The following is a 13,968-nucleotide window of genomic DNA, read 5'->3' as shown; positions in this document are numbered from 1 at the left end:
CAACTCTGTTTTTCTGAAGTGCTTTATAGAATCTTTCCAAGTGTCATAACATTGAACAGTCAAGGACCACTTGCATTTTTGTATCGGTGTTGCTGAGAACAGATTTTTTTCCCCTATGTCATTTTCTCAACTAATACTATTTCCAAAATCATTGCTTACAGCAAAATGAAAAGATTTATTGCAAACATAAATGTAAGCTGTTAGAGTGATGATATCAATTAGAAAAAATAGATGTAGGAAGGAAACTATATTCCAATGCAATTTGAATTAGACAAATATTGAAAAAAATTCAAGGATGCAATGGTTCCTCATTATGAATATTTACTATTGTGAATTCATTAACTCAAGAACACTAAATCTCTTTCTTAACTGTCCTCCACCCCACCAAATCACTATATCTAACAAAGATGCTACAAAAACTGAAAAAGAAGCAATTTACCCAATGAGGAGGACCTGCTTTTGATACTTTAGGTATAACATAACTATAAAGCACAAGGTAAATATTTTCCATTCTTTTCTCATTACATACTTTACATTATGAAGCCTGTGGGCTAGTGGTTACATGGAGCTTCTGAATAGCATGAGAATATACTGCCAAAACTGGGCTGCTGAAAACCTTATTTTGAGGATATTCACTTATTCATGTAACCAAAATAAGAACATGGGAGCTGGTATTTTTTCTATGTTGAACCTGATGTCCCAATTCTCCCAAAATTTAGTATGTGAAAAATCACATTAAAATGCAGTAGTTTTGCAAAAAATGAAATGTAACACTGAATTTTGCATGATTACTCTAAAGCAGTGGTCCTCAAGCTTTGCAGCTTGGTGGCCCACTGGCGGGGGGTGGGGAATGGGATATAGGGGAACCAGGCCATGTGAGCAGCAGGCATGCACTACTTGACTGCAAGTTCAGCTGGCCATGCACGTGTGCCAGCCTGCCGGTCGCACAAGTCAAGCTGCACGCACATGTGCACCAGCCTGCCACATACACTAGTCTAGCTGCGCGCACGTCTGTGTGCACCTGCCTGCCACTTGCGCAGCTTGGTTGCAAATAGGCCACGGCCCAGTAGTGGGCTGCAGTCCAGGTTTTGGGGACCCCTAACCTACAGGAAAAGAGTGAAATTCAGTTGTAGGTTGCTCCCGGTTCGGTCCGGTTCTATAGAACTGATAGTAAAACCAGCAGGAGGCTCCGCCCACCCGCCCCAACGTCATCAAGGGTGATCTATGCATGTGCAGATTTACTACAGTTGCGAACCGTAGTAAAGGTAAGTAGAACCCACCCCTGGTGAAATTAGCTTGATATAATATAATTAAGTGAAATTATATCAGTTTGTGGACACTAATGGGGAAGACACAGCCAGAAGACACTGTTCAACCAGGCTACTTCTCCTTCATGCCCTCAGTATCAGATATACTAATTATTCCTCTGTTGTTGGTCAGCTACAGATATAATAGCTTTTACTTACATAACAGGGCAGCAAAGGTAAAAATGAAACACAGTTAGAATAATGGATAGAAGTCAAAAAGAAAGGAAGACTGTTTCTGATATCACCTTTCAATTTGTTCCTCCTACATCTTTTTTGCTATATGTCCACCTACCTTCCCTTGCAATAGCAGGAAAGGAAACTGAATTATGGTCAGTTTGAAAGAACTTGCAGGGGAAGAACCTGATGAGCCAGGAAAGGCCTGTATTTTTGGTAGTGGCTATGATTTAGGGCAGGGGTGGGCAATTGTGGCTCTTTTACAACCTGTGGACTTCAACTCCCAGAATTCCTGAGATAGCCAAGCTGTCTCAGGAATTCTGGGAGTTGAAGTCCACAGGTTGTAAAAGAGCCACAATTGCCCACCCCTGATTTAGAGGAATAACATACCTACTAGTATATTATGGACCCCTTCAGTTAAAGAATTTCAACTGGTGGGTCAAAGAAGAAATCTTCTCTGCTGTTGCTCCTCTCCTCTGTAATATGCTCCCTCCAGAGATGAATGTCTAAATTCTGGAGAAATTCACTGCAAAAGATTTAACTCTCATCCAAAGAACTATTTTTCCAGCACTTGTTTGTGACCAATTTATATGATCCCTTAGCTTTATTCCTATTTGCTCTTAATTCTATAGTTAGAAACCTCATGACCCTATTTGACACTTTTCTGTAGTCAGAAAAATGCAGAATCTATTTTAAGAACTCACTGTCTGATTTTATACACCCAGATAATAGAAGCACTACATCTTTAGGTTGAGAAAGCACAGGGTTTTGAAAGATTCCTCATCCTAGGAACAGGATATTCATTGTTTGTTTGTTTGTTTGTTTGTTTGTTTGTTTGTTTGTTTATTATTTATTTATTTATTTATTTATTTATTTATTTATTTATTTATTTATTATATTTATATACCGCCCTTCTCCCGAAGGACTCAGGGCGGTGAACAGCCAAGATCAAATACATAAATATAAAAGTTAAAAAACAATTTAAAACTAAATTAAATACTTTGGCCCACAATTAAAAACATCCCAATTAAAATCCAATTTAAAATTTAAAACCGTTAAAATTAGGCTAGCCCGGCTTGCTGGAATAACAAAGTCTTCAGGGCACGGTGGAAGGTGCGCAAGTCCAGGATCCTCCGTACCTCCGGGGGCAGCTCATTCCAGAGGGCAGGAGCCCCCACTGAGAAGGCTCTCCCCCGGGGGGTCGCCAGTCGACATTGTCTGACCAACGACACCCCGAGGAGCCCCGCCCTGTGGGAGCGTACTGGCCGGTGGGAGGCTGTCGGTAGCAGAACTCGGTCCCGTAAGTATCCAGGTCCTAAGTCATGGAGCGCTTTAAAGATGTTAATCAATACCTTGAATCGCACCCGGAAGACCACTGGGAGCCAATGCAGCTCGCACAGGAGAGGTGTTACATGGGAGCGCCCCGCCACTCCCATAATCACCCGCGTGGCTGCATTTTGGACCAGCTGGAGCCTCCGGGTGCTCTTTAAGGGGAGCCCCATGTAGAGAGCATTGCAGTAGTCCAGTCGGGAAGTGACGAGAGCATGAGTGACCATGCGCAGGGAGTCCCAATCCAGAAAGGGACGCAACTGGCGGATCAGGCGAACCTGATAAAAAGCCCCCCTAGCCACGGCCGTCATATGCTCTTCTAAAAACAGCCGCACATCCAGGAGGACACCCAAGTTGCAAGCCCTCTCCGTGGGGGCCAATGACTCGCCCCCAATAGCCAGCGATGGCACCAGCTGGCTATATCGGGACCCCGGGAGCCACAGCCACTATAAGGCAGAGTATAGAGATATTAATGTCTCAGTCTCTTGAATCAAGAAACCGTTTAGCCATCGTCTTATATTGTCCAACAACTTTTCTAGGAATATTTATTTTCCTATACTTATCCAAGCCGTCCTCGCCTCAACAGTTCTATTCAAAACATAAGATTTAAGAGGAAAATAGGAAAAATATTATCAGACTGATTTAAAACTAGCCTAAAGAGAAATATACAATTATCATGTTCATATGACATACTTAACCAGGCTATGGATAGGTCATGTTATATTCATTATGACATGAGAATATCTAAATCCGATAGGTGTGGAGTGAAGATGTATTTGAAACAGAACAAGCTTTGATTTAGATTAATGTATACTCCTGCAGTCTGTCATGTCATTGTCAGTTTTGGAAAACAGTTTTCCTTTTTGCTTCCTAACTGCCACATATTTTAGTCTGGGAAATTGGGAGGGGGGTTTTATTGGAGCGATAGAAAGTTAGTCGTAACAACATTCCGTATTCAAGGACACATTTGCCTGCATCTGCTGGAGACTGCCTGGAGATGTATCCAGTTGAATGTGAAGAGTTGATTGGACTATGTGATGAACTTGTGGGTGTGGGGCAGGGCTGTGAACTGTTAGCTAGGTGGAGAAAACCTGGAAGCTTTCAGATTCGGGTTTTCCCAGATGTGCCAACAAGATATCTCTAATAATTGGAACTTTGAAGAACCTCAGGCCTTGGAGTTTTATTTCGTTGGGGGTGTTCCTTGGAACCCTGACAGTCATAGGAGAACTATAAATTAGAGAAGTCAAAAGTGGGGCAACTGCCCATCCTCTGTACTTAGAAAAAGACTTACAAAGTGGTTAGAAAAGATAGAATTGTGCCAGCCACTAAATATACTCCCCCTAATAACAACTGGTTGCAGGGATTTACTTCTCCTGTCAAGGTGTCTCTGCAGACACTTCTTTTAAGTACTTACAAATATTAATGATTCCAAACAAGAAGAGATCCTGAGCAAAACCTTTCATTCTTAAATTCTGGAAATATTCTCAAAAAACTGATATAAGAATGATAAAAATTATCTTTTACATTGAATGATTCTGAAATATGCACAAACACAACAATGAAGAATATGAACTTTGCTTATTCCACTGAATGAACCAGAACTGGTTTGGAAGAAGCACTGTTTTTTATCCATAACACTGCGAAATGTTGTACTTTCTATATGGAAAATAGGCAAATAATGAGAGTTTATTAATTTCCTGAAACAGTAAGGGAATTACCATTATATCAAAATCTAATCCTGTGACTTTAAATGCCTGTAGATGAAAACCAGCAAGATATCCTAAAAAGAGTTTAAATGAATCCAAATGACGATTAGAGCTAAATATTCTGGGTAAGGGAACACAAATAACTTAAGTTTTGAAGCAATTAAATCTAGAAGACTAATTGAAAACTAAAGGGAGAATTTGAAGCTCATATTGCTTGATATTTAGGTATAACTTGCAACTTGGGTCTCATGAGGACCCAGATTGTGGGGGCAATAAGCTGACCTTGTATAAAAATATACAAAAGTATGAAGGCTATTGCTTAACACATTGTAAGCCGCCCTGAGTCTTCGGAGAAGGGTGGCATATAAATCAAATTAAAAAAAAAAAAATCTATATCTAGCAGATGCAAACAAGTGTCATGAATGGATAGAAAAATATTACATAAGAAAAATGTGCAAATGTTGAGTGAAATGCACTACAAAGTAAACAATATACCACCAACATTTTAATTTAATTTACATTTATTTGATTTAGGTGCCACCCAACTCCAAATGACTCTGGGCAACTCATAATATAACTGAAAGATAAAATATAATAATTCAAAAGCAAATAAATAAAACAAATAAGTAAGAAGCAGCTAAAGAACAAGATGGTGAATCCAGCCAATAACAAAATTCAAACAATTCTATCCTTTCATGGCCATTAATCTGATGGACAGCATCAAAATTTGTTACTACACCATAAAGAATAATTCTGGCTCCAATTTCTTTTTTCAAATTCTTTGAATAGTCGTTTTATTGGAATATTTTCTTCAACGCAGTAATAGATAGGTAAACTCACACTTGCCAGACTTATCTTTGTGACCATACCCTACTGGCCAGGCTCCCCAGTTGCTAAGCACATTGCAAGTTCTCTTTCACAGATACAGTATTTGTATAATAAAAGATGGACAGCTGGAGAGTTATGAGTTCTTCCTTATCCAGTTTCAAGAATTTGTAATGGAATATCCAACATGCCTAAAGTCATCAGTTCTATGATAGAAGCAATCTGGCACAATTTAAAGCCTTAAAAGCTTTCAGCCCTCTCTCATACAAAAAGTTCCTAAAATAAACAACCACAAACAGAAAACAGATCAATTTATGGAAGATTTAAAAAATGAATTTTTTTCCATAAGAAGAAAGCAAATGCTGGGATGTACTCAAGATTTGTACTAGCATTTTATTTCTTTACATAAAGCCTTAAAGTATGCACAAGACATCAGGTTATCAGATGTTCAAACCCAGCATTAAAGCCAATCTGTCTGTCTCACTCACATAAAAAATAGATAACAGGCTATAAATACAGTAAAAGAAGATATTTACAATATAAAGGTAAAACGTCCATCAAACTTAACTATTCATGGACAGGTCTATGTTGTTTGGTTTACATTTGGCTTCTTTTACCTCTCATCAAACCTACAGCTATACTATTCCATGCAGGTCTTCTATCCAAGAATTAACAAGGTTTGAGCCAGTTTCTGAGTACTGACAAATGCTAAAACTATTTGCATATTAAAAGTAGATAGAAAAGCAAAGGCTAAGGGGTTCCCTGTGTTCCCAATAACTGATTTTTTTTAATGAAAATATGACAAAGTGGAGCCTATAATGATTAAAGCACCGGGGGGGGGGCAGCTAAAAGGAAGTCTGTGGACAACAAGAGTAAGCAAGAACGTATTTGTTTTTCCAAGATTTTAAACACCTAGTTTCCTATAGTTATCTTCAAAACTCAAAATAAGCACATTCTGCATTCACAATCCCTATCTATAAAGACTTAAAAACATGAATGCTGCCATATTTCATTCATGCATATAAACCTACCCATTTAAGTCATTATTAGGTCAATGTAAATTTAACTTTCCTATTTTTAATCTCAACATATGATTAAAGTTACAATCCTTAACATACTGATGTGTAATGAAGCCTTTCTGAACTCAGTAAGCTTTCTGATAAACACAACTGCATTCAGAAATATTGTTTATTTGTTAAATTTTGCTGCCACCTGATCAATGAATATCTTATTCATACTCAGACCTTTTCCTGATTTTTCAAGCTTGTCTCACCGTTTTGACTTTCAGAACAATAGGACAATTGCTATACATTAGCAACGTGTGTCAGAGGCTTAGCAACCACAGTATAAGGATCTTTGTTCATCTTACCTTGCAGTTTTTTCAACACAGCTACTTCCATTTTCAGAACTTGCTTTGGCTGCTGCGCTGACTCCACCTTCAGTGCAACGTTCTCTCGAGTAAGTATGTCCATTGCATCGTAAATTTCTCCAAATCCTCCACCTCCAATTTTCTTTATCTGTAATAAATAAGACTATCAATCTAGTGCATTATTTAAAATTACAGTTTTTGTGTTACCTGATATAAACTTTGAATATTGTCTAATTACTAAACATATTTAAACTGTACTGTTATATTATGTGCACAGATTTTTTTATTATTGCTGAGAAATAAATTAGGCAAAATAATAGAAATTCTAAAATAACATTGTTGGCTGTATATGAGCAATTGTTTCAGAAAATTAAAAAAAACTCCATGATAGTATTGTTACAATCAAGATATTAACATCCAGAATTTTCATGTTACCCATCAGTTACAAAGCTAGAATCATGCAAAGTATAAGACTGCTAGAAAAATGTACTAAAATAGGATTATCATCCATTTAAAATAAATCTGAGCCAATTATATATAGGAATTTTAATTGGAATATAGTTTCATATGTAGATTTAATCAAACGCAAAACATTGATTTTTTTAAATAACAGGCATCCATTGCAAAAGCTATAATTCTAGAAACAGCTTTCATACCACAGAAACAAGAATATCTTTTCTAAAATGCTGTGTAAATGTAAATGTATTACTTTCAAGAACATGTAATACCTCTGGACTTTTTTTAGAAGAATTATTAATTTATTAAAATAAAATAATTAATATAAAATTATATGTAAAATTTTAATTAAAAGACTTTAGTTCATTAACAATTAAAATTATTCCATCTGATCGACTAAATATAAAAATCATTAAGAAAAATATGTAAATGTTTTATTTATTTATTTATTTATTAAATTTATTTTATTTGAGGTATAAAGATATCTCAAATATCTGTTGTAAATGTAAAGAAGATATTTTGTATCATCTTTAGTGGACTTGTAACAAAACAAAGAAATATTGGGGTCAGATTTTTTGTCTTAATTCAGAAGATTCTTAAAACAATTAAAAAATTGAAACATGAACTTTTCCTTTTAGGGCTATTGGATAAAGAACATGAAAAAAATTGGAACTTTGTTATTATATATGTAGACAGTAACAATTATTTTCTACATGAAAAAAATGACATGACAATCCCCAAATGGAAGAATGGATGGAAAAAGTGATGAAATTGATGGAGATGGGCAAAGCTATCTGTTTAATTAAAGAGAAGAACTCATCCAGTTTTGTTTCCACATGGAAACTGCTTCTGGATTTTATGCTCAAAACAGAAAAAAAATGAAATTCAGATTTTAGATTTTGATGACTAAATTACTTTTGTAGTTATAGAAATGGCTTGTATCTACTAGAAATATAAAGCAAAAAGCTGAGCTTGCAACTGTACTTTGTATTATATTACACCAAAGAGTCAGAAGTCAGTGCTTTTCTTTTTCTTTCTACCTTGCATTCCTTTCTCCTTTTTTTAATCTTTATTTCCATTTGTATTTTATACCACAGTAAACTTTAATAAAAACTTTAAAAAATAAAAATATGTAAGTATGTTTGATTTAAATTAACTACTGTATATTGGCTGTAGAATTCTCTGTTCTGGGACCTTTAAATTAGGGGGGAAAGCAAATCACTTGTCTATTACCATCTGTTGCTATTTATTTTATTTTATTTTATTTATTATTGAATTTCTATACCGCCCTACTCCCGAAGGACTCAGGGCGGTGCACAGCCATGAAATAAAACACATAGATATACAAAATTTAAAATCGAATAAAATGAATTAAATAAATTTGGCTGAATTAATACCCATAATTTAAAATACCCATATTTTAAAATCCATTAAAATTTAGAATTTACACTTAAAAGGGAGAAGATTTAGGCGAGGCCAGCTTGATGAAATAAAAGCGTCTTCAACTCGCGGCGGAAGGTGCGCAGATCCGGAATCCTCCGTATCTCTGGGGGGAGCTCATTCCAGATCGTCGGTGCCCCCACAGAGAAGGCTCTCCCCCTAGGGGCCGACAGCCGACATTGTTTGGCCGACGGCACCTGGAGGAGCCCCTCTCTGTGGGAGCGTACTGGTCGGTGGGAGGCTGTTGATGGTAGTAGGCGGTCCCGTAAGTAACCAGGTCCCAAGCCATGGAGCGCTTTAAAGGTGGTAACCAGAACCTTGAAGCGCACCCGGAAGACCACCGGGAGCCAGTGCAGCTCGCTCAGGAGAGGTGTTACATGGGAGCTCCATGTTGCTCCCATAACCACCCGTGCGGCCGCACTCTGCGCCAGTTGGAGCCTCCGGATGCACCTCAAGGGGAGCCCCATGTAGAGAGCATTACAATAGTCCAGACGAGAGGTGACGAGGGCATGAGTGACTGTGTGTAACGAGTCCCGATCTAGAAAGGGACGCAACTGGCGAATCAGGCGAACCTGATGAAAAATCCTCCCGGTCACGGCCGTCAAGTGCTCTTCTAAAGACAGCCGTGAGTCCAGGAGGACGCTCAAGTTACGAGCCCTTTCCGTGGGGGCCAATGATTCGCCCCAAATAGCCAGCGATGGCGCCAGCTGACTATATCGGGACGTCGGAAACCACAGCCACTCGGTCTTGGATGGGTTGAGCCTGAGTCCGTTTCTCCCCATCCAGATCCGTACGGCCTCCAGGCACTGGGACATCACTTCAAGGGCATCGTTGGGGTGGTCCGGGGTGGAGATGTACAGCTGGGTGTCATCAGCGTACAGATGGTACTTCACCCCGAAACCACGGATGATCTCGCCCAGCGGCTTTACATAAATGTTGAACAGAAGGGGCGAGAGAACCGATCCCTGCGGCACCCCACATATAAGGGGCCTCGGGGTCGATCTCTGCCCCCCTGTCAACACAGACTGAGACCGGTCAGAGAGAAAGGAGGAGAACCACCGTAAAACGGTGCCTCCCACCCCCAACCCTTCCAGCCGGTGCAGCATGATACCATGGTCGATGGTATCAAAAGCCGCTGAGAGGTCTAACAGGACCAGGACAGAGGAACAACCCCTGTCCCGAGCCCTCCAGAGATCATCAACCAACGCGACCAATGCCGTTTCCATGCTGTACCCAGGCCTGAAGCCCGACTGGAACGGATCTAGATACGACGCTTCATCCAGGTACTGGGGTAGCTGTCGCGCAACCACACTCTCAACAACCTTCGCAACGAAGCAAAGGTTGGAGACTGGACGATAATTAGCCAATACTGCCGGGTCCAGGGAAGGCTTCTTGAGGAGAGGCCTTACCACCGCCTCTTTCAAGGCGGCGGGAAAGACACCCTCACCCAACGAAGCATTTATAATCCCCTGGAGCCAGCCTCGCGTCACCTCCCGGGAAGCCAGCACTAACTAGGAGGGACACGGGTCCAACAAACATGTGGTCGCGTTCAATCTACCCAGAATCCTGTCCACGTCATCTGGGGTCACAGGATCAAACTCATCCCAGATAACAGTCTCAAGACCTGTCTCCGTCACCCTCGCTGGATCTATCCCGTCAGAGTCCAGACCTGCCCGAATCTGAGTGATTTTGTCATACAGATACTGAACAAAATCCTCGGCTCTTCCCTCCAAGGGGTCCTCCCGCGCTTCCTGGTGGAGCAGGGAGCGGGTCACCCTAAACAGGGTGGCCGGGCGATTATCTGATGACGCAATAAGAGCAGTAAAATGAGTACATTTTGCTGCTTTTATCGCCACTGGGAACTCCTAATACGAGATCTTACCAGTGTTCGGTCAGATTCAGAAAGACTAGCCCTCCAACAGCTCTCTAGGCGTCTTTTCCGGCACTTCATCTCCCTCAGCTCCTCGGTGAACCAAGGAGCCAGGCGAGATCGGCGCCGGGTCAGAGGCCGCAAAGGCACGACTCGATCCAGGGCTCCAGCCACCGCCCTATCCCAGGCGGCCACTAGGTCCCCAGATGAGGCGTGAGCCAGAACCTCCGGGATTGGCCCAAGCTCCATCTGGAACCTATCAGGTTCCATCAGGCGCCTGGGGCGGTACCATCTTACCGGTTCCGCCTCCCTGCGGCGGGGTGCTGCGGTTCGAAGGTCAAGGCGAAGGAGCGAGTGATCTGACCATGACAAGGGCTCGATGACTATATCACCTATCTCGAGATCACTCAACCACTGTCCAGAGACAAAAACCAAGTCCAGTGTGTTTCCCCCAGTGTGCGTAGGGCCATGAATTAGTTGGGTCAGGTCCATGGCCGTCATGGAAGCCATGAACTCCCGAGCCACTATCAGGTTGCTGCTGCTGAGGGAGAACCCCATCTTGCTGCAATTTTGTAAAAACTCTCTAGATGCAGATGCAGCATTCATTCCCCTGTGAGACAAGTACTGAAAATTTGTCCATTTGGCTGAAGTGCTCAGCAATCCTCTTATATAGTCTATTGATACAAGAAACAGATATTTCTCCACCAAGAAATATATTTCTTCAGAGCTGAAGAAGCTTCTTGGATGAGAAGTGAAACGTCTTCAAAGAAAAAACAAGAAAGTCCAGTTGCCTCCTGAAAAAGCACCTTTGGGACAACCATGACGGGGATGACTGAGAATCTCTACAGTCTTTTAGCTATACAATTTGGGATGGACACCCTTTGAATGGTGTGGGAGTAGGAATGGATTTCCAGAGAAAAAAATTGCAGACTACAGGAACCAGGAACACTATTCAGGTGACCCTGAGGAAACAGATAAACCTCCAAGCACTTCAACAACCCACTAAAAGGATGCAAATGACTAGCTCTCTGCAAGGAATATAAATCCTTCCATTCCCTACTATCCAGTCACAGCTGAAGAAGCTTCTTGGATGAGAAGCGGAACGTCTTCAAAGAAAAAACAAGAAAGTCCAGTTGCCTCCTGAAAAAGCACCTTTGGAATATCTTTGGAAGAGTTCCCTTTTCACAATGGATTCTTCACTTGTATTCTAACAACCTTCTCAATGCACATCAAGAAAGACTTCAAGCAGGCCATTCAACTGAGATAGCACATTCTTGAATTCTAAATGATATTTTGGTGCCCAAAATATCCTTTATCTTGGTGTCAGACTTTCTTTTTTTTAACTGACAGCAGTATTTAATACACTTGACCATTTAGAAACAGCTAGCGACATTATGATCCCTGGATATCACTGACTGGATACCTTATTAGTTCTTTTTTTTTTCTTCCTTCTCGTTGTTTTGCAATGTTGCATGTTAGATTTTTAGTCTTGGGAATTTCTCCTTATTACATTTATCCCTCAGAGATCAATCCTAGAACTTATTTTGTTTATCTTTCATACTCTTCCCTTGAGTATTCAGATTCATATTCAAGTCTTTTATTATCATTATTATGATGTTTATACTCACGTCTATCAATTTTTGGACCCTTGATAACAATGCATAGTCAGCCATGACAGACTGTCTTGTAATTGTAATTGTTTTATGTTGGATGTCTTCCCATTACCTCAGACTGAATATAACTAAGATGCAGATCATTATCTTTTGGTTCTTTTGTCCTTTCCAACAGCTATTGTATCTTCAACCATTCATCCACAGGGCTTCCAAACTCTTTACTGATGATGACTTGACATTCTGATACTTATTAATTTTACACTAATACTTATTTTACAGTGTAATTTTACACTGATACTTATTCTTTACACTAAGAATAAGTAATTATCATTTGATGAATATGTGTAGGATCCAGGACTTCTGACAAAAGATACTGCATTTTATTGAATATGCTTTAGCTGTGTCATTGTTAATTACTAAAATATTCTTCTGGCAGGTATTTCTCATTCCTCTCTCTGCCTCCTGATTGTAATGCAGAAAAATCCTGTTTGGGTGGTCCTGGATATGCCACCCTATTCTCATGCCTTATTATACCACAAAACATTAAAATAAAGGAGACAAATAGCACATGAAATCTTGTATGGAAATGGTAGAGTTAAAAATAGAAAGATAAAAACTTGGTATAAACTATATTTACCTATATACTATATCTTTTTTTACCTAATGCCTTTATTCTGTTTATAATTTCTTACTTCTTTTCTAAGCTTTATATAACACTACTTACTCTATAAGAGAATATTCTATTTTGTAGATACATTTGAAATCATTTTCCATCATACATAAAAAAAAACAAGCAGGACCTCAAGCACCCATCATTTTCTCTCAAAAATACATATTGCATCTTTCCCTTTAAATATTCCCCTCTCACTCAAGACACACACAGATCCATTCAGTCAAATACATGCTCCTCCTACTGCCCTTCTCTCCACTCATTTATCCCCTGCTGGATTTTTCAGCTTCCTCCTCTGAATGAGTGTGTATGCGTGTGAAAGAAACAAAGAAAGGGGGGGAGTTATGTGTGTACGTTAACCAAAAAAACCGAAGAAACCTCTGCAGACATCAAGGAGATTGTGTTTAGAGGGAAAAGAGGTTAACCTGGACTAGCAAATAATGCTTAGAAAATTGCATTATACTAGCCTAATAAAGGCAGAACTATTATTATACAGAACATTTTTAAAATATCATGTAAGAATGATGGAAAAGGAGGAACAGTGAAGTTTTCAACTACACAGGAACCCAGGAAAAGAGCAGGAGCAGAACACTGACTGATAAAGCAGCTAACCAACTGTAACATATAGGAATCCATTCCTGAAAAGCATTGATAATATTATTATATTTTCATTATTTCTTTGCAGCCATCATATTAGGTAAGCCATAACCTGATTATTTATTTATCATGCTGATCAAGACCGTATTTAAGAAGGATGCAATGCACAATCTTCTCCCATCTTGCAGTTTACAGCTATGTCTGCTCTCTTAAATTATATACATAACATTTTGATTTCTTTTTATTTGATTGAATGTTATATAGCCAAACATCTGAAAAAAATCAATAAAACTATTACATACTTACCACTTTCCATCTTTCTTTTACCAATATCCCCACAGTAAGAATATCCGGCTGTTCTCCTCCTCCACTCATTGCAATCTCTGGGGTGGTACAGTGGCTATGCAAAGCCTATGTCAGTAGAGACCATCAAGTTCCCAGAAGTGGCTTCCATTTAAGCAGAGTCTATAGAAACAAAACAGCCATATATGAAACCAGGCTAATAAAATCATGGCCAAAAAAGAAATGTTCTTAATCTTATTTTAACTAGGTTATTTTCCAATTTCACAATGTTGAACAAAGATAATCAGCAAATTTCAATAGTAATTAAGT

The 13,968-nt window shown here is 39.4% G+C and overlaps 1 protein-coding gene across 1 annotated transcript in view; it reads right to left on the bottom strand.

Moving 5' to 3' along the window:
- TTBK2 (tau tubulin kinase 2) overlaps window positions 1–13,757 on the bottom strand; it is a 56,222-nt gene extending 42,465 nt beyond the window's left edge. Inside the window, exons 1-2 of the mRNA XM_070931285.1 lie at window positions 13,663–13,757; window positions 6,711–6,858 (exon numbers count right to left, since the gene is read on the bottom strand). Coding sequence (XP_070787386.1) covers window positions 6,711–6,858; window positions 13,663–13,731 — 217 coding nt within the window. The 5' untranslated portion in view covers window positions 13,732–13,757. The remainder of the gene's footprint in view (window positions 1–6,710; window positions 6,859–13,662) is intronic.
- Window positions 13,758–13,968: the final 211 nt, after the last annotated feature.

Source organism: Pituophis catenifer, unplaced genomic scaffold (genome assembly GCF_029215685.1).
Source record: "Pituophis catenifer annectens isolate HBS135680 unplaced genomic scaffold, rPitCat1.0.hap2 SCAF_1, whole genome shotgun sequence".
NCBI lineage: Eukaryota > Metazoa > Chordata > Lepidosauria > Squamata > Colubridae > Pituophis > Pituophis catenifer.
Note: the sequence above shows the minus strand (reverse complement) of the source record. Positions and strands in the feature narration are given on the sequence as shown.